Below are 21,261 nucleotides of genomic sequence, written 5' to 3' on the forward strand. Positions count from 1 at the left end.
CATTGTGAAAGTGATAAGAAAGAAATAAAAGTAATAAAAATTTGTGGTTACTTTGTCATGCAGTCAACTGTAGTAAATCATGTGACAGTAACAGCTAAAGGATGACTCCGTGACATTGACAATGTCATTGTATTGTCTGAATAAATACAGTACATTAATGAAACTTTTTTTAATATATATATATATATGCAAGACCATGACTGCAGTAATCTTCATTAGCTCCTGGTTAAACAAGTAACTACATGAGCTAATAGTAATAAATAATCATGGTGTTGTATATTAAAAAGGTGAACCATGACACAAACACCCACTGATCAGACACAGACACATGTTGAAAGAAAGAAAGAAACGTTTTATTTAACAAGACACTCAACACATTTTATTTACGGTTATATGGCGTCACACATATGGTTAAGGACCACACAGATTTTGAGAGAAAACCCACTGTTGCCACATAGGCTACTCTTTTACAACAGACATCAAGGGATCTTTTATTTGTGCTTCCCACAGGCAGGATAGCACAAACCATGGCCTTTGTTGAACCAGTTATGGATCACTGGTCGGTGCAAGTGGTTTACACCTACCCACTGAGCCTTGCAGAGCACTCACTCAGGGTTTGGAGTCGGTATCTGGATTAAAAATCCCATGCCTCGACTGGGATCTGAACCCAGTACCTACCAGCCTGTAGACCGATGGCCTAACCACGACGCCACCGAGGCCGGTCAGACCAGTTGTCTTTCATTTGTTACGGGCGGGACGTAGCCCAGTGATAAAACGCTTGTTTGATGCTTCATCGGTTTAGAATCGATCCCCGTCGGTGGCCCCATTGAGCTATTTCTCGTTGCAGCCAGTGCTCCACAACTGGTGTAACAAAGGCCATGGTATGTGCTATCCTATGTGATGGTGCATATAAAAGAACCCTTGCTGTTAATTGAAGAGTAGCCCATGAAGTGGTGACGGTGGGTTTTCTCTATCAATATTTTTGTGGTCCTTAAGCATATGTCTGACGCCATATAACCGTAAATAAAATGTGTTAAGGGTGTCGTTAAATAAACCACTTCTACATTTCATTTGTTAGTTCTTTCTCCAGAGGCATCATTAAATACAGACAATGGAATCAAGCAAGTTTAGTGTTCAGAAACGGACAATGAGTGTTTATTAAATATTTCTTTATCTGATATCAGGCTGATCATGGTAAAGAATGATGTCAAACGTGTTCGATATCAATGAATTGTTAAATAAAATTTACCTCTTTCTGAAAGTATTCTTCATTATGAAGATATGCATATTTACAAGAATGCATCAATAAAAGCATGTTGCTAGCAATTAATATTACCATTAGTAACCAAAACTCCATCCAGTTATTTTAATGAATGATTTTCAATCCCACAAGACTTTTTTAAATTTAAATTATAAACAACAGTGTTCAATACTGTAGTCTTATAGATCCATATTGTAAACTGATATTACAACTATTGAACAAAATTCACATGGATTTTAATTTTTTTTTAAATAAACTATATTTATATTAAACCCACCCAGATGAAAAACAACCAAGAAAATACATGTGCATGTGAATACACCCAACAACAAACACTTGAATGAGGAAGGAAGATACACACAAAAGAAGACCCAGTTTATAATAACCTACTATATTGTGAAATCACTTTTGACCATGGTGGTCTAATTTTTCCCTGTGTAATTCATCGACTAGTGCAGTCATCAAATTTAAGAACACATAACAACAAATATAACACAAGTATTCATATATAATACAAATTTATGATACAACCTTTTCGATCCACGAATATAACTAAGTACGCAACGAAATGTAAGGTTTGTTTTTCGGAAAAACATAAAAATGTAAGCCCAAGAAAATAAAAGATTTCACAGTATGACAATCTTTTTTTTTTTTTTTTACACTAGATGACCCATCAAGCATATTTAAAACCCTTCACAGTATGCCAATCTGTTTTGTCTTGTTACACTAGATGACCCATCAAGCATATTTAAAACCCTTCACAGTATACCAATCTGTTTTGTCTTGTTACACTAGATGACCCATCAAGCATATTTAAAACCCTTCACAGTATGCCAATTTGTTTTGTCTTTTTACGCTAGATGACCCATCAAACATATTTAAAACCCTTCACAGTATGACAATCTGTTTTGTATTTTTACACTAGATGACCCATCAGGCATATTTAAAACCCTTCATTTACCAAGCTCCTCTTGTGAAATGAACCACATTGTCTCAAATTCTACAAGTTAGAATAACAGACTCTAAGTTACAGGGTAAGAACACAGACTAATGTGAACAGGTTTCACCAACAGTGCAACACTCTCGACCCGTGCTCATAGAACTTAACAGTCTAGACTCGAATCTTTAATGAGGTCACATGCATGCAATTTGCCATTACGTTTAAAATTTCAAGAAGTTATTCAAGACTTGAGTCTGGACTTCTAAAAGTTTTATAAGAACGGGCTCTGGTCTACACTTACAAAGTCAGCAATGTCTTAACTGGGCTATTGCATGCAGCCCAAATATATCACCGTCAGATCTTGGTCAAATCGTTCTGAGATCGCAGAAGAGACACCCGTGACAAGTGTGCTTGAGCCTTTTAATGGATGCATGCACTTGTCAAATTGTCGACTGGTAAGTTAATACATTGGAGCAGACCTTTGTTAGAAGGTTCTCATGCTTATCATCTATGTTGATTCAATCGCTTTTCAGAAAAAAAGTACAAAAATGTCTTCATATTTTTTTTTTACATGTAGTTTTTAAGTCCCCAGTTGCATCGTAGTTTGTTGAAAGAAGGAAAGCTGCTAACTGTCTATGATGATAAACACAACACAAAGCTTTGATTACAGTTCACTTTACAGGCTATAGTCGGCAAAGCTTACAATGATAAACACAACACAAAGCTTTGATTACAGTTCACTTTACAGGCTATAGTCGGCAAAGCTTACAATGATAAACACAACACGAAGCTGTGATTACAGTTCACTTTACAGGCTATAGTCGGCAAAGCTTACAATGATAAACACAACACAAAGCTTTGATTACAGTTCACTTTACAGGCTATAGTCGGCAAAGCTTACAATGATAAACACAACACAAAGCTGTGATTACAGTTCACTTTACAGGCTATAGTCGGCAAAGCTTACAATGATAAACACAACACAAAGCTTTGATTACAGTTCACTTTACAGGCTATAGTCGGCAAAGCTTACAATGATAAACACAACACAAAGCTGTGATTACAGTTCACTTTACAGGCTATAGTCGGCAAAGCTTACAATGATAAACACAACACAAAGCTGTGATTACAGTTCACTTTACAGGCTATAGTCGGCAAAGCTTACAATGATAAACACAACACAAAGCTTTGATTACAGTTCACTTTACAGGCTATAGTCGGCAAAGCTTACAATGATAAACACAACACAAAGCTGTGATTACAGTTCACTTTACAGGCTATAGTCGGCAAAGCTTACAATGATAAACACAACACAAAGCTGTGATTACAGTTCACTTTACAGGCTATAGTCGGCAAAGCTTACAATGATAAACACAACACAAAGCTTTGATTACAGTTCACTTTACAGGCTATAGTCGGCAAAGCTTACAATGATAAACACAACACAAAGCTGTGATTACAGTTCACTTTACAGGCTATAGTCGGCAAAGCTTACAATGATAAACACAACACAAAGCTGTGATTACAGTTCACTTTACAGGCTATAGTCGGCAAAGCTTACAATGATAAACACAACACAAAGCTGTGATTACAGTTCACTTTACAGGCTATAGTCGGCAAAGCTTACAATGATAAACACAACACAAAGCTTTGATTACAGTTCACTTTACAGGCTATAGTCGGCAAAGCTTACAATGATAAACACAACACAAAGCTGTGATTACAGTTCACTTTACAGGCTATAGTCGGCAAAGCTTACAATGATAAACACAACACAAAGCTGTGATTACAGTTCACTTTACAGGCTATAGTCGGCAAAGCTTACAATGATAAACACAACACAAAGCTTTGATTACAGTTCACTTTACAGGCTATAGTCGGCAAAGCTTACAATGATAAACACAACACAAAGCTGTGATTACAGTTCACTTTACAGGCTATAGTCGGCAAAGCTTACAATGATAAACACAACACAAAGCTTTGATTACAGTTCACTTTACAGGCTATAGTCGGCAAAGCTTACAATGATAAACACAACACAAAGCTGTGATTACAGTTCACTTTACAGGCTATAGTCGGCAAAGCTTACAATGATAAACACAACACAAAGCTGTGATTACAGTTCACTTTACAGGCTATAGTCGGCAAAGCTTACAATGATAAACGTCTTGGCGGATTCACATTTCAGGGCATTGTTTTTGTTCTTGTACAGCATGCATTAAAAGAACACAATGTCTACACAACTCGTTGCTTTAATGGTCAAGTATTCTCAAGTTTCCAGACACAATCTTATTCTCTAGGATGGCACCAGTTGGAATATCAATCCTTTCTCCATGGTTGGCAATGATGATAACAGTACCCTGTGGAATAAATATAGTACTACAGATGGAGAACTTACAAACCAGAGTTATATATATATACAAATATATCACACCAGGGTAATAATAAATAAATATTTTTTTTTGTATGCATAAGAAAATGTTCTATGTTATGTAAAAGCTCTTCCAGAAAAGATAATATGTGGGTGGGGTTAGGAAAGTTAAAAGTATTTGTTTTGTTAAACAACACTACTAGAGCACATTGATTTATCAATCATTGGCTGTCAAACATTTGGTAATTTTTACATAGTTTTAGACCAAAAACCCGCTATATTTTTTTCATAAGTACCTAGGGATCTTTTATATGTACCATCTCACAGACAGAATTGCACATACCATAGCCTTTGATATACCTGTCGTGGTGCACTGGTTGGAATGAGAAATAGCCCAATGGGCCCACTGATGGAGATCTATCCTAGACTGACCGTGCATCAAGCGAGTGCTTTACCACTGGGCTACGTCCCTCCCAGGGGGTGGGTGGGTCTTATGAAACACCCACAATATAAAGTATGCATACATAAAAAGTACAGTAGACCAGCCAGGTGTACGATAATAATTATGGTGCCTCCCCCATCCCCTGTGTGATCAATTCTGGAACAGTCCTAAACAAATTTGTAACAGTGTTTCCTTTTATTAAATAATGTCATAAATAACAATAATTCCCATGGAAATAAAATATCTTTTATACTATAAATGTTTTCAGTGTCCCGTGATGAACATCCATATGTGCAAGCATCACTGATCTAGGACTTATAGTTTGTGAGAAACTGATCCAAACATGAAACTGTCTTAAACTTTAACGTAAAAGTTGATGTTGTTGCGGAAAACTACTACATGTACTTATATCTTATCATTTTACTTTGTGAAAGCAAGAGAAAAAAAAAAACAGAAGAAAAGAATAAGTACTTAACAATGTAAATTTGACACAAATGTTCTTTAAAACACAAATGTAGCTCATTAACAGTTTAAAATAACAAAATGGAAATTTATTCACAAACTTGAAAGTAAAATTACTGAAAATTACAGCTAAACACTGACCTTCAAACTGACATTTTTGCCGAACGTAACATCCCCAGAGACAGTCAAATGATCCAGTTCAAGAAGATCTGGGATACTTGAAAACCGAGCTAGGAAATCTTTCACCTAAGAGTATAAAGATAATATACTGACTGATTCAAAACCACAAATCATACCTGTTTCCTGTTCACCAGGATAGACCCTACAGATCACTAATTTTACCTTTCACAACTAGTTAATTATTGTTTTCTGTATGTACACGTAAAAACTAACACCATATCTAAACTGGAAAAACAATTATAGCTAGCATAACTCAATGGATTAGTGATTTTTATAATCGATCATCACATCAGTAGAGTGAAAACCGATCAATTTTTTATTATAATTTAGCATTGGAACACCACTAGTTTACACAACTTTTTATTTTTTTTCAACACAGATATGAGTTATGAAGAGTTACCTTGTTGAAGTGTGTGCCCAGCTTAACAAGAGGGACGGACGGAAAGGAGCGTTTTGGACTCATTTCCAGTGTACCAGTCTTCAAGTGATACAGGTTGCTCATGCTAATCAGGAGATCAGATGACGTCTTCACGGGTAAAAATCGGCTTCTTGGCACATTGATTCCTAAAATCGAACATTAACAGGTTTGTGAGAGAAAAACATCCTGTTACAAGGCACAAAAGTCATGAAAACAAAATAGAACATGCCCTGTATAAATGAATTATTGACGGGGACACCACCCCTCATGGTTCCTCTAAGGGGGTGTCAGTTCTTACTGTTCATTAAAGGTAGGCACTGAGTTAGAAAGGTTGAGAATGAGAGAAACTCTAGTTTTCTAAAAATTATTGATTGTTGAAAGAGTCGGACCAAGTGGACTTAGGATTAACTTTATTATAAAATTATGAATTATAAGCTATACTGTTTACATTTATTCCCAATAACAAGTAAAAAATTCCTACTTTTGCTTTCATGTAACCGCTGTAAAGTGTCTTACAAAATACCCACTCTAAACATTCCAAACTTTTACTCGAAAACAAGGGCACCTTATATATGACGTCATTTTAATCTTTTTAGTATACACGAATCAAACAAATTATGTCACTATTCAGGAGAAAAATCACACAAACTATGTCACAAATAGCAATTTTAATGTAGGATTTCACTATTTGTTATAAAATTGAAAAAGCCTTTATTGGAAATGAAAACATTCTTAAGTCGTCTCTGAATATTTGACTACAACTTGACCTGGTCTGGTATTAACATTACTTTATTAAAATCACTATATGTGAGATATCATCTAGCTAACTTCAAAGTACTATTGCATTTTAACTTGATTTTCTTGCTTATATCCACGATTCAAACATGCTGTCCTGAACACATTACATGCCAATGGTTATAACTGAGAGAGCAGTTAAAAAAAACCTTGCTCTGGGTGGGAGCTGGTGCCAGGATGTGAACCCAGTACCAACCTAGACTTAAAGCTTACCCACTATACCAACAAAATTCAGCCCATTTTTAACTCTACCCTCCCCCCCCCCCCCCCTCCCCCATCCTGAGTCAGGCCACTGATCTTATCGGAGGCAGGACTCGGGATGGGCGTGTTCGAAACCCTAGTGATATATGGGCACGTTAAACTAGATATCTATCTATTTATGCCTAAGTATCAACTTTTGATCAAAATCATACTAAACAGAATCCAATATAAGATGTATTTACCTAAAGCACCTTCAAAACTCTTTATAGCAGCACCGACAGCTGTTTCCAGTTGCAGGATGTTTGTGCCATTGTCCAGCGTCTACGGACAAAACCAACATGACACAATCAACATAAAGCAAAACCAAGATCAATATCTCAGTAACAGTATATTATTTTATCAGTTAAACTGTGCAGCATATATATGTGTCTCCATTATTAATTATTTTCCTTTTCTGTGAGCAGGTGTATAGCTTGAAGCATGTCAATAATACACAAATATCCATATAACAGAAATGTGCATTATATATACAAAATACATATGATACATCTGTATAAGCTAATATGTTACCGAATTACATTAATTTTATACTGTACAAGAATTATACAAATGTAGGGAAATTGAAGACAAAACAATGCAAAGCATGAGTTAGTACAAAGTATTAATGAACGTTACACTCGGTTATGCCTTGAATATATTACCTGATATAAAGATCAAATAAACTAATGCATTTCTTTCAAGAAAAAAACTCTTGCAACAAAAGACACATTCTGAATATTTTAAAGGTTCTAATGAAAAGACATAATTTTTCAAATTATTTATCCCTTTTCAATTTTGATTTTGTTTTTACCTTTCTACATAACATTTTGAGCTACATTAAAAAAAAAAAAAAAATTAAGGTTGTAGCAACTATAAATATGAAATCCCCAAGAATAACATCACACAGAAAAGTAAAATACCATTATTCAAACAGAAGATTTCATCACTTACCTAACCACTTGTAACTCAACTTGTTTTACTCCAGTTAAAACTCACCTTTGGATTGACAATAATTTCCATATGCAGAGTTTGGTCTTCTACGACTCTTTTCATTGCTTCTAGATTCATCCACAAATTGTTTGTGTTAAAAATTCTGCATAAACAGAAAATGTTGTAAGTAGTGGAATAAAAAAAAATATGCCAGCATGTATTACTTTGAAGCATGTACCACACTAATGCATACTTCTGTGTAGCAAAGAAAATTTGGAATACAGTACATACATATGTTGAATCTCTACCACAATTTGTTAAATATATAACATTTTACTATTATAATGAAATAAAAATATATGAGTCAAGGATTGGACACTGATCAGTCCATGACTCTAAAATCTTAGCCTCTGGAACATAAAATACCAAATAAATGCAAAATATTTATTGCTATCTTTAAGATTTTGTTTTAAACTTTTGTACTACTGTTTTCAGCAATTATCAAATGACAATGAATCTTTTTGTACCCTTCCTAATAACATAACAGAAGCTCAAAACATAAAACTAATGCTTTTTCAATTCAAACAAAAAGCCTACATTTGACCATCAAGATGCATTGAACCAAGTCAAAATAAGAGTCAAGTAATATACAGTTTACTGAATTGTCTTAAATATATGAGTTATGTGTGAAAATTCAGTATAATACAAAGTGGTGACTCTGTACTTCCACAAAATGTCTCAGTATACTTTGAAAATTCAACAAATACTTTACTAACAAAACATGCTACAAGATGCTGATTTTTAACAACAAATATAAGAAATGACTGACCGAGTGAGAAAAATACAAACATCATGAGTATACTCACTTGAATTTATTAATACTCTTGAATTCGTCTACCTGCAAACAGAAAAGAAAGAAAACAAATACAGATTTGTCACCCTCCTGCTTCTTTCTCATTAGCTCTGTATATCCCAGCATGCAATAACTGCTATAAAATGATTTTAAATATATTGTAATAAAATAAAATTATTGCTATATGATATATATGAAATTAAAAAATATATATCCAGTGAAATATTTTCCAAATTTTATACTACTTGTCACCACATTGGCAAAGAATATGTATCAGTACTGAGGCATGTCCAGGCAGGGAGCAATCACAGCTACTAGCTAGACTGGTTTTTTCACATAACATTAGATGAATGAGATATGATAGAAGATAATGGTACCAGTCAAATTGTCAGCAAGTATTCTCTGCCTCCTGAACAATTCACTGAACTACATGTATATGTCAGCGCCAAAGAGCCCATAGCTACATGTTCCAAACAAATTCTTCACACAGTGACTGCAACTGCAGCTCTGGTGAGTAGTACAGTGAAACCCCTCTGAACCGGACACCTTTGGGACCAAGACAACTGTCCGGTATTAAGAGGGATTCGGTTTTGGAAGGTTAGGTTTTGTACTTGTTTTAAAAAAGGAACTCTGTAAAACGTCCGCTTTACAGAAGGTCCAGTCTTGAGAGGTTTCACTGTAATACGTGACAGTGTTCATCTGTGCAATACAACTACATGTATCATACCACTAAATCAATATTTTATTTAACGTACAGCCGTTAATGTTATGAAACACTAGTGACCCTTAATGTACAGCTGTTAATGTTATGAAACACTAGTGACCCTTAATGTACAGCTGTTATGTTATGAAACACTAGTGACCCTTAATGTACAGCTGTTATGTTATGAAACACTAGTGACCCTTAATGTACAGCTGTTAATGTTATGAAACACTAGTGACCCTTAATGTACAGCTGTTAATGTTATGAAACACTAGTGACCCTTAATGTACAGCTGTTAATGTTATGAAACACTAGTGACCCTTAATGTACAGCTGTTAATGTTATGAAACACTAGTGACCCTTAATGTACAGCTGTTAATGTTATGAAACACTAGTGACCCTTAATGACGATAGCAATACAATATAATCATCAGTGAGGCAGTGCAATATTCCGACTGACTTGATATCATCCCAACAAACTCACATGTTCCTTTGGAACCTGGGCAATTTCTAACAGTCTCAGCTTCCCATCAATTTCAACGAGCGTACCACCCTGAAAAGGGATAACACGAAAATGAAGCATATTATATTAACATCGAAAAGAAACTTTACAGACATAAAATTTAAATTATTCAATAAATATTGTTGTGAATAAAAAAGAACCAATTTAGAAACCACCTTACAAACACTTTGTATGTATCACAAAGTGCATTGTGAGATTTATATGTTGATATTTCCATAAACCACTGTACCATTTGTTGGTTTTTATAATACAATTTCAAGCCTTGTAAAGTTTTCTTTGGGACGTCAGTATATACAAGTTAAATGTAATAATATACTAAACAATAAAAGACATGAAAATATTAATTAAATTTTCTGTAATATATTTTAAATCTTTCAGTTTGAATCGCTTTAGTTTTTTTAATTCAAATTATTTATGTCTTGTGAACATTTTAGGCCAATTTTGTTTATTTACCAAATTAAATCTATCATGCAAAGATATATACAGAACTGCAAATCAAGAATGTTTTGTGAACCAAAAAGTATTGTGAAAACTGTATATGAATAATGATGACAATACTTTATTCACGCAATAATATGGTGACTTTGCTACAAGTAAAAGAACAATAAATAAATAAACACATTACTTTATTGCATTATTAACATGTAATTTAGTCAATGGAAACTACCGTAAAAAAAGGATTCATTGTAAGTTATAGGCTTGTGGTAACTGATCAACTGTACTGTTGTTGGGTATTAGGCTACAGTTTTCAGATCACAGCAAACAAAACACACAAAAGCCAGCTACACGTAACTATTACTTTATCTTTTGACAACTGTCTAATGCAGGATTCAATCCACCGACCATGAATGGGTTTGATTACACAGGTTTTCAAGCCAACAGGCATGTTTGACATCCAATAGCTGATGATGAATAAATAAATGTTCTCTAGTGGCGTCGTTAAACAAAACAAACTTTTTAAGTGTCAACATACCACTTGGTAAACTTTGTGTACCGGTATGTGACATGTAGCTAACAAGCCTGTCCATGTTAATTGAAACAGCATGTGTCACACACAGCTTGAAATTAGCATTCAATCAGCTAAAACCAGAACATTTACGTGTGCAGTAAGTTAATTATCTTTGCTGTATCTGAATAACAGCTAACATTGCAATACATTTTAAATATGCAACAGCTGAAGTTAAAACACCCAAACTATTCACCTTCATAGGAAGTGTAATATATCATTTAAAATGAATATTTTAATGAGGTATAATGTCAGTGAAATTTATTATTATCATTCTTATTAATTCTTATTTTATTATTAAAAAAGTTAGTTTGTTTTGTTTAATGACACCAATAAGGCACACTGATTTATTATTCATCAAACATTTTGGTAATTCTGACATACTGTCTTAGAGCAGAAACCCGCTACATTAGTAGTGCTTAACGGATCTTCTATAAGCACTTTCCCACAGACATGACAGCACATACCATAGCCTTTGATATACCAGTCATGGGACACTGGTTCAGACAGAAAACCCCCCAAAACAATCAGAGAATGGGTTCACCGAGGTGATTCGATCTCACGACGTCAGCACTTCAGGCGATCGCTCTACCGACTGAGCTAGATCCCATCCCTTATTTTATCATTAGTTGTCAGTGTTTACTTAGAAAGTTCCATGCAGACAGCCCTACCTTAACATCAGCTCTTGTCTTGTCCGTCACCTCCATCACAAACTCAGGAGCAGGCCCGTTTTCAGGGTTCAGTAAAAAGTTCAATATATCTGGTCATGGTTAAGGACAAACAAACAATAAAAGATGTGGTGACAAAATTCTGTGATGAGCTATTAAAATAACAAAAAAAGAAAGAAAAAAACCCTTTAATAGGATACTTGGTTGTTAGACTCAATAGTCATGCAGTAAACCATGTTTCATTTCTATCAACAAATCAAGCATCACAAAGCTCAAATCAAAATATAGATAAATCTTTTGAAGCATAATTCTGCAACTACAATCAAGGGTTTTATATACCATCTCAGCTTTCATCAATGATTGATCTTTACTAATTTATATTATTTTACATGAAATACCCTCAAAACAAAACTAATATTGTCCCAGCATACTTGTACATACTATTTTTATATATCAGATAATCTTTATTTTAACATTTTCTTGAGAGACAGAAACAGAGTAAACCTTCGGAAACCATAAAGACTACGGTAATCCTAATGATAAAGTAGCAAAGGATCTTTTTAAGCACTTTCCCACAGACAGGACATTACTTACCATTTACAAGCACCCCAGAGCTAAACCACTGCTAAACACAAAGACAGAGATATTTTTAGTTGGGACATCACAAACATAATGACTTGCTATGATACAATGTGTTAGGTTCCAGACCTGGGATGGAAGCTCCAGAACACTGATAAATCCTTATAATGTGATGATGCAAGGATACTGAGATCAACATTTGCGCCGAGGTTATCAATATTTGAGATAAACACATATTTTTTGCCAGCTTTTATGAATTCATCTAAAAGACCCGAGTTGTAGAAACTGGGATACACGTCTCCGTGACCTGGTGGATACCACCTGTGATAGTAAAAAACCACAACTTAGATCATATGTCAAACATAAGCGTGTATCTGTATAATTATCATAAAACTATTTTTTAAACAAAAAATTAAAACAAATTAATCATTATAATATGACAAATAAGGGGAAAATCCTATCTACTGTTGTTCTTTTTAATAGATAAATTCAGAAACAAAAGAGCAACAATAAAAGCGAAAGAGACCAACAGTGACAATATACATCATTTATAAGAAATGGTTACGCAAGAAATGGTATTTTATTGTCATCTCACATTAAGCATGCACAAGCATTAGTGCTTATTTTCATAAAACTGACGAAATTAATATTAGGTCTCGTTTATTTATAAAATAAAATATTGTTGCCGGTTCACTTTGCCTATTTTTATCAAAATTCTCCCATCTTCTGGGAAGGGAGAAATCACTTCTCTTGGAGCCCATTTCACAAAACATCGTAAATTTATGTCTGCAGTTATACTGATCGTGCGTTTACACAAGTTTGGTGTCTATTTCACGCAGAAAATTACATCATTACGGAAGCTGGAGTATTTTAAGGACAAAATAAAATATGTGTTCTTCAAACTGTATTTGTTGAACTATAATAGTAATAAAAATTGTGGTTTAGTCTAGATTTACGTTTACGTGCAAAACGAGGCTTATGATGTTTTGTAAAATTGGGCCCTGATGTAGCATGATCAGATTAATCCGATTCTAAAAACAAATCCTATTTTTTACTCAACTACCAATAAGTGCTACAGTAATATGTCATTTTCAGAGGATATAAAACTTCTTTTGTTTTTAAATACATGTATTTATACATTATTTTAACCAGTTCTTTGCAAAGCAATCATTTTGACAAAGTTCATTCTTGTGTTGAAACTAACCCTTCAGCACTCTCGGGTCCGAAGCTTTGAGGTATAGGCAGCAAGGACTCCCGGTTTAGTCTCGGATACCTAAAAACATGAAACAGTATTGGGACATGATTTAAGGTTTATTGATCAAAGTTTTGGATGGGGAAAAAAATCCAATAGGTTCACTGAGGATGATTGATTTTACAACCCATTCCTACCTGGAGGCGAGGGATCTACCACATCCCACCCACAACGTACAATGAAAGCAAGTTGATGTGGTACGATGAATATGTTTCAAATGTAGTGAAAGAAAGGAAGGAAATGTTTTATTTAATGACGCACTCAACACATTTTAATTACGGTTGGCGTCAGACATATGGTTAAGGACCACACAGATACTGAGAGAGGAAACCCACTGTCGCCACTTCATGGGCTACTCTTTTCAATTAGCAGCAAGGGATCTTTTATATGCATCATCCCAGAGACAGAGACCGTGCATCAAGCGAACACTTTACCACTGGGCAACAAATCTTTTATATGCACCATCCCGTAGACAGGGTAGTACATACCACGGCCTTTGATATGCCAGTCGTGGTGCACAGGCTGAACGAGAAATAGCTCAATGGGCCTACTGACGAGGATCGATCCCAGATGTAGTGAAAATGCATGACAGATTGTTGATATATCACATTAAGTCCTCCCTAAGTTACACCTGGGATTACATTTCATGACATGTGTAACAGCTGCAGCAAGTAGGAACATGTGTCCCAAAAGCATTCTGTCAATGAAATATTTGTTTTCAGCTGAGTGTGGTTGTAGCAAGTTAATCAATACCCATCACAGCTGGGACTGGTTATCTACATGTGTATGTTAAGCATCTTCAAAAACAATGTAATTAAACGCGCAAACCCTAGTTTCAACCAGTGAAAATGGACACTCAGTTTGGTTAATCCACAAACCTGTAACACATCTCGATAAAATTATAACAGAGTGAAACAAGAGTCTGTGATGTTGAAATGGGGGGAAATACCTTCTAAAAATAGACTAGAGGTCATCTCCATAACCAGTGCTTCTGCAAGAAAGAAATGTTTGGGTATGGCGCTATGGAATTGAATGGAACCAGAGTCAACAGGGGATATGCGGGGCCACTCCAGAAAGAAAAAGGGTTAAGTTTAGTGTTAGTGTTACGAAAATCATACAGTAATGATAAGAGTTATTAATTTTGTTAAAAAAAAAATCTGCAAAATATTTTGGGTATGGTGCCATACCCGTTTTACACTCTAGCAGAAACCCTGATAATCATTACTTCTCAGACATTTGTCAATTTTTAGAATTATGAAAAAGGCATTATCGTGGTATATTAAAAAAAAACCCCAGTGCGACCAGAAACACTTCGGTTGTTTTCGGAATGGATAACCTAAACAATAAAATGTAAGTAATGTCTAATATCAGTAATCAGAAATGATTCTAATGGTGAACAATATGTGGTAGTGTTTAAAAACTAGGGTCATTCACTTTAATGTATACTGAAAGTTAAAGTTAACTACTCCACTAGAGCACATTAGCTAATGGATATCAAACATTTGATAAGTCTTCAGACGAAACCCTTTGCATTTTTCCATTAGCAGCAAGAGATCTTTTACATTTAATTATCCACAGACAGGACAGTACATACCATGGCTGTTGATATATCAGAAGTGGGACTGGTTGAGAAAAAGAATTAAAAGAATCTGTCCATCAAGAGGGTTCCATCAAATGATCATCTGAAGCCCTTCCATGTTCTTTGTTACACCTGTTGAGGAGCACTGGTTGGAATGAGAAATAGCTCAATTGGCCCACTGACAGGGATAGACCCTAGACCGATCAAGCACCAGGCGAGGGATTTACCACTGAGCTACATCCCACCCCCTACAATAGACAAAACCCACAGCTAGGGATCTTTATTATGTGCAAGACAGGACAGCACTTACCATAGCCAGATGCTTACCTACTCTGGTTGAAGGTGAAGATGCTCACTTTAACCTGGCCGTACTTCCGTAGGATCTTCTGAGTGTCATCATCTGTGTTGAATGAGTTCATGAGAACCAGCGGAATATCTGTCTGATACATCTTGTTCAAATGCTGCAAAACAATTTAATTCAACCATACACACAAATACAAGTACACAAGTACAAATCAGATTCCAAATATTCCATAGAGTGACCATATCCAAAAGCTATACAAAAATTCATAAAGACTATAAGCAAACTACTAATTCTAATTAATCTATTAACTAGACAATGAACCAACTGAAATATGGTCATTACATGTTATCCAAAGTTGATCAATACCAAAACATTGATTTTTGTTTTAAAGGGGGGAAAAGGATCATTTTATACAGCATTCCAGATTTCTGACGTGCTGAGATAAAATAAAAGAGATACTTGCCACGAAATGTACAGTTAGTTTGAAGTATTATTTTTATTCACGTTTTAGCATTATTCAGTACAGAGATAAATAGTTACATGCTATTTGGCTTTAGACACACTTAGTCTATAGACGCAAATTAGTGATTTCCCTAGAAATTTGGCACGGCATGGTAGACCAAACACTTTTGGGGCATTTTCACCATTTTCGGGGCACTTGTATTTCATTAAAAATAGAATTTGTTTTATTGAAATAAACATTAATGTAATTTATGTGTTTGCTTTAATAAATGAATGGCAAAAGATATAAAAGGCATATTTTATTAATTAATAATACCTTTTTTTGTGTTTTATAAAGGCAATTTTAGAATCAATTACTGAAAAAGGCTTCTTTAATCTCAGGGCAGCATGGTGCTGATTAAGGCAAGATGGCACTAGACTACTGAGGCATGGTGCCGCACCATGCTAAAACAAGCTAGGGAAAACACTAGGTAAATTATATAGTCATGTATGTTAAATATCAAATACACTGTACAGTGAAACTCCTCTAAATCGGACACCCTCGGGACCAAGTAAAAAGTCCGGTTTTAAGAGGCATCCGGTTTAGAGAGGTTCTCTTATGTACAGATATATAAAAAGGGCCCATGAGAAATGTCCGGTTTTGAGTAAATTCCGGTTTACAGAGGGTCTGGTTTTGAGAGGTTTCACTGTAATATGAAAGAGGACAGGAAAAAAAAAGTAGAAAAAAAGAAGAAGAAAAATCTTAAGGTCTCACTACACAGATGTCATCTGCCATTGAAACCCATGTTAAACTGCCCAACTTCAAGCGAAGATTGCCCATAGAATGGGTTCTCGTTGGCACTAACAACATACACCATTGCAAACATACATTATATAAGCATTTATTTTCACTCCAAAATTGAGAACATTTCCGTCTCAGTTTTTTGCTATATGACCGCATCTGGCTGTAGTACCGGTCCGAACAGGTGGTTCATTAACCGATTCACTCCGGCTGTCACTTGCGCTATATACCCATGTCCCAAAAGGTTGATGCACAATATTACAAAATAACATGGGCAAAATACAGCCAGAAGGCTTACCATTAAACATACATGTTGTTTTAATTCTTCACCATTTCCTAGAAGTGAATATGTGAACCATAACATGTGTCCCAATTAGGAACTATAGTGGACCGTGATCAATGAACTGTCACCCGGAAGTGATCTGTGTAGTGAGACCTTAAAGTCTAGTGACCGATTTTGTCAAACTTTGTTTGAAGTCAGTTTGATAATTTGGGTCATTTACACCATGAAAAGCTATACTAGAGCTGTGTAACTTATGAACTCTAACCAATACACCAAAAGATAGATGCACCATACCATCCAATAAAACTTCATATCACATTGTTACTCCTTGGTCATCCACACAATAGATGGCCATCAAACAAGCAGCCACTATATGGTAATGTATGACCTTGTTGGTAGTTCTGATATGGGGAACATACAAAGAAGCTAATTTTCTAGTTAGTTCATTAAAAATATTAGTTTCCATCAATTGTTGCTATGGGCAACAATTGTTTCATAATGAAGTGTTGAAATCCTGGGTTTTTTCTGTATATTTCAGCATGAAGATCCACATATTATTAATGGCAGATACAAATTCTACTTTCATAGTAGAATACTATGTTATATATTCACAATACCATCAAAACTGTTTGTCACTATGACTGTACATTCGAAAAAATTCATTATGCACAAAATCACAGAAATTAGGGTGAATTTGGATATTGACCGTGTGACCTTGAAGTTTGACCTTTTACAGTGAGAAACTCAGTGTTAGACATTCAGATCAATTTATTTATTACATGTAAGAACACTAGAATATACATTTTGACACACACAACACTAAAAAAGAAAAAGAAAAGAAAAAGAAAAATAATAAAAATAAATAAAATTGACATGTTTGCAATATTTACCCAAATAGGGCCCCCATACACTTGGCTGAAATCCACATGGATGTAATTACCTTTTATAAGGATGCTACACTAGTACATTTTCATTTTGGCTTGCTAAACTTATATATTTTGGGATAAACAGTAATTTCATGTTTTACATTATGGTCTCACTACACAGATGTCATCTGCCATTGAAACCCATGTTAAACTGCCCAACTTCAAGCGAAGATTGCCCATAGAATGGGTTCTCGTTGGCACTAACAACATACACCATTGGAAACATACATTATATAAGCATTTATTTTCACTCCAAAATTGAGAACATTTCAGTCTCAGTTTTTTGCTATATGACCGCATCTGGCTGTAGTACCGGTCCGAACAGGTGGTTCATTAACCGATTCACTCCGGCTGTCACTTGCACTATATACCCATGTCCCAAAAGGTCGATGCACAATATTACAAAATAACATGGGCAAAATACAGCCAGAAGGCTTACCATTAAACATACATGTTGTTTTAATTCTTCACCATTTCCTAGAAGTGAATATGTGAACCATAACATGTGTCCCAATTAGGAACTATAGTGGACCGTGATCAATGAACTGTCACCCGGAAGTGATCTGTGTAGTGAGACCTAAGTAAATCATCTATGATCTTGAGTCACAACCCCTGCAATTGTCCACAGCAATCGGCAATGCCGTGGAGATTGCCGTGAAGTTTTAAATTCTCCACGGCACCTTTTTTAACCTTGGACTATATTCAGAATAGTTTTCCACAGCATGTTGTTTGCCATGGACATTTTCTTAATTGCAGGGGTTGGAGTTTGGAGTCAAGCATTGTAAATTACCACTTCAGTATTCATTGGAAATCGATGACAATAAACCTGAAACCTACCTCTATTTGCTGGACTGTCAAATCCAGAAATGTGAGCTCATTCCGTACAGAGATGGCGCTTTTCGGTCCGGTGCACCCCATACTTGTCCCAAGACCTCCATTCAGCTTGATGACAACGAGCTGATTGAGAAGTGACTGTATCTTTTTTGTATCGGGTGGTGGCAGGCTACCATAGCGACGAACCTACATGTAACAAAAGTAAAAGAACAAAAATATATATGACATATACAGTAGAATCTTGATCGGTTACACATCGATGGGTTGAACACCTCTGGGACACCTATCGGCTAGTTCAAGTCAAACATTTGGTTATTTTCGGGAGTCTCCGTGACCTTTTATTTATTTAAAATTATTGCTTAATGATTTAAAACTGAAGTACATTTATTTGTTTATAAAATAAGACCAAAATGTTATCAGCGCTATACTGCAAAATACAGTGAAACTCCCCTAAACCCGACACATTCAAGACCAAATAAAATGTTTGGTTTTAAGGGTATCCGGTTTAGAGAGGTTCTCTTTTGTACTGATATTTAAAAGGGGCCAGTGAAAAATGTCCGATTCTTAGATAATTCTGGTTTACAGAGGGTCCAAATTTGAGAGGTTTCACTGTATACATGACCAAACAAATTGATTGTTAGAACTAATTTTGATTTTATCAAAGTACGGTATATATAATTTTCACCCAACACAACAGGAACACCCCTATTTTTTAAACAAAAAATTCATATTTTTCTGTCAAAGCCAACACCATTATATAGTGTATATGATGAATGGCCGTTTCTTAGGATGGTATGCTTCTGGAAGGTTTTATATTCCTTTGGTATTTTGCAAGAATGACTGTAAAAATGTACTTTTAACACCACACAGAGCAAAATTTCAAGATCTGCCACTAATAAAACAGTTGTGGGGAAAGAACTCAATGGGTCTGTCAAGTAGATTCGATCCCAAGCGCCTCAGTCGAGTGCTCTGTTGATGGAGCTAAATCCTGCCACATTCATTTCATTTCAACTTATTTTCGTGCTTATATCCAATTAAGGTTCAAGCACACTGTCCTGGGCACACACCTCAGCTATCTGGGCTGTCTGTCCAGGACAATGAGTTAGTTGTTAGTTGGTTAGTGGTTAGGGAGAGAGAAGATGGTGTAGTAGCCATACACCTATCCACTGAGTCTTTAAAACTCGCTCTGGGTTGGAACCGGTACCGGGAAATGAACCCTGTACCTCCCAGCCTTATGTTTGATCACTTAACCACAACACCACCGAGACCGGTTCATATTCATTCATCAGTAATGAAGTCAGACAATTATATTGTAAATACATCACAAAATGTACCAGTGAATAATTTATTCTGACAAGCCTGTATATCTCAAAATTTCATCAGTAAAAGCATCAATATAGCCATGAGGCATTTATTGTTTAATAGCAAAGTAATAATGCAGGCCTTTAAATTTCCACAACTTGAATGGTCTGTTCTGAGCACAGTGAAGACTTTTTAGTACAGTAATGCTATTAACAGCTGCTTAAGAGTTGTGGATATTCAGAAATTCATTTCAAGTTATTTTAATCTAATTAAATCTTAACATTCAAGTAGCTTTGAGGTCAAATATTTTGAGGTCAGCATGTTTGTACCTAATGTAGATGTTATTGTTTTGGGCATAATGTTTGGATTTTGTTGTAACCAGAAGTCCTGTATTGCTCAACTGGTATAGGGTGTATACTACCAAATCAAATCGCATAGACGACAAAAGTAACATATGTGGCTAAAACTCCTACCTGCAGTGTATCAATCGATATAAACACCACAGATATAAAGTGAATCAGAAAAAAATGGGGGTGAAGCTGCTCATTTCTGAGATAATGGGTAGCATCTATGACTACCCTAGTTCCGCACAAAATTCAAGTACTTTTTTTTATAGGTACCCCATACATGTTTCAAGCACAAGGCTACCTGACAGTGGTACTAGATGAAATACAATTGCATACATTTTTTGCCCAGATCAAACTAATGTTTTTTACAACCAACACACTAACATTTATAACCAGTCACAGGACTTGTGGTGTTCACTTCGCTATCAAAGGTTGGGTGCACCTTGAACTTTGACCCAGCCAAGTTATTTAGTTTAGTACTACCTTTAATTATATGAACTTCTAACCAATGTAAGCAGGAAAGAAAGAAATGTTTTATTTAACGACGCACTCAACACATTGTGTATACGGTTATATGGTGTCAGACATATAGTTAAGGACCACACAGACAATGAGAGAGGAAACCTGCTGTCGCCACTTCATGGGCTACTCTTTTCGATTAGCAGCAAGGGATCTTTTATATGCACCATCCCACAGGCAGGATAGTACATACCACAGCCGTTGATATACTAGTCGTGGTGCAATGGCTGGAAAGAGAAATAGCCCAATGGGCCCACCGATGGGGATCAATCCCACACCGACCATGCACTGAGCGAGCACT

At 35.5% G+C, this 21,261-nt stretch overlaps 1 protein-coding gene across 2 annotated transcripts in view; it reads right to left on the minus strand.

The window, feature by feature from the left end:
* Positions 1 to 1,126: 1,126 nt before the first annotated feature.
* Positions 1,127 to 21,261, minus strand: part of LOC121370897 (UTP--glucose-1-phosphate uridylyltransferase-like) — a 68,786-nt gene continuing 48,651 nt past the window's right edge. For both annotated transcript variants that reach the window (XM_041496429.1, XM_041496428.1), the window contains exons 4-15: positions 18,796 to 18,978; positions 15,530 to 15,663; positions 13,576 to 13,644; positions 12,559 to 12,692; positions 11,796 to 11,884; positions 10,080 to 10,148; positions 8,906 to 8,937; positions 8,106 to 8,202; positions 7,313 to 7,391; positions 6,057 to 6,220; positions 5,618 to 5,722; positions 1,127 to 4,561 (exon numbers count right to left, since the gene is read on the minus strand). In XM_041496429.1, coding sequence (XP_041352363.1) covers positions 4,454 to 4,561; positions 5,618 to 5,722; positions 6,057 to 6,220; positions 7,313 to 7,391; positions 8,106 to 8,202; positions 8,906 to 8,937; positions 10,080 to 10,148; positions 11,796 to 11,884; positions 12,559 to 12,692; positions 13,576 to 13,644; positions 15,530 to 15,663; positions 18,796 to 18,978 — 1,263 coding nt within the window. In that variant the 3' untranslated portion in view covers positions 1,127 to 4,453. The remainder of the gene's footprint in view (positions 4,562 to 5,617; positions 5,723 to 6,056; positions 6,221 to 7,312; positions 7,392 to 8,105; positions 8,203 to 8,905; positions 8,938 to 10,079; positions 10,149 to 11,795; positions 11,885 to 12,558; positions 12,693 to 13,575; positions 13,645 to 15,529; positions 15,664 to 18,795; positions 18,979 to 21,261) is intronic.

This window comes from Gigantopelta aegis, chromosome 4 (genome assembly GCF_016097555.1).
Source record: "Gigantopelta aegis isolate Gae_Host chromosome 4, Gae_host_genome, whole genome shotgun sequence".
Classification (NCBI taxonomy): domain Eukaryota; kingdom Metazoa; phylum Mollusca; class Gastropoda; order Neomphalida; family Peltospiridae; genus Gigantopelta; species Gigantopelta aegis.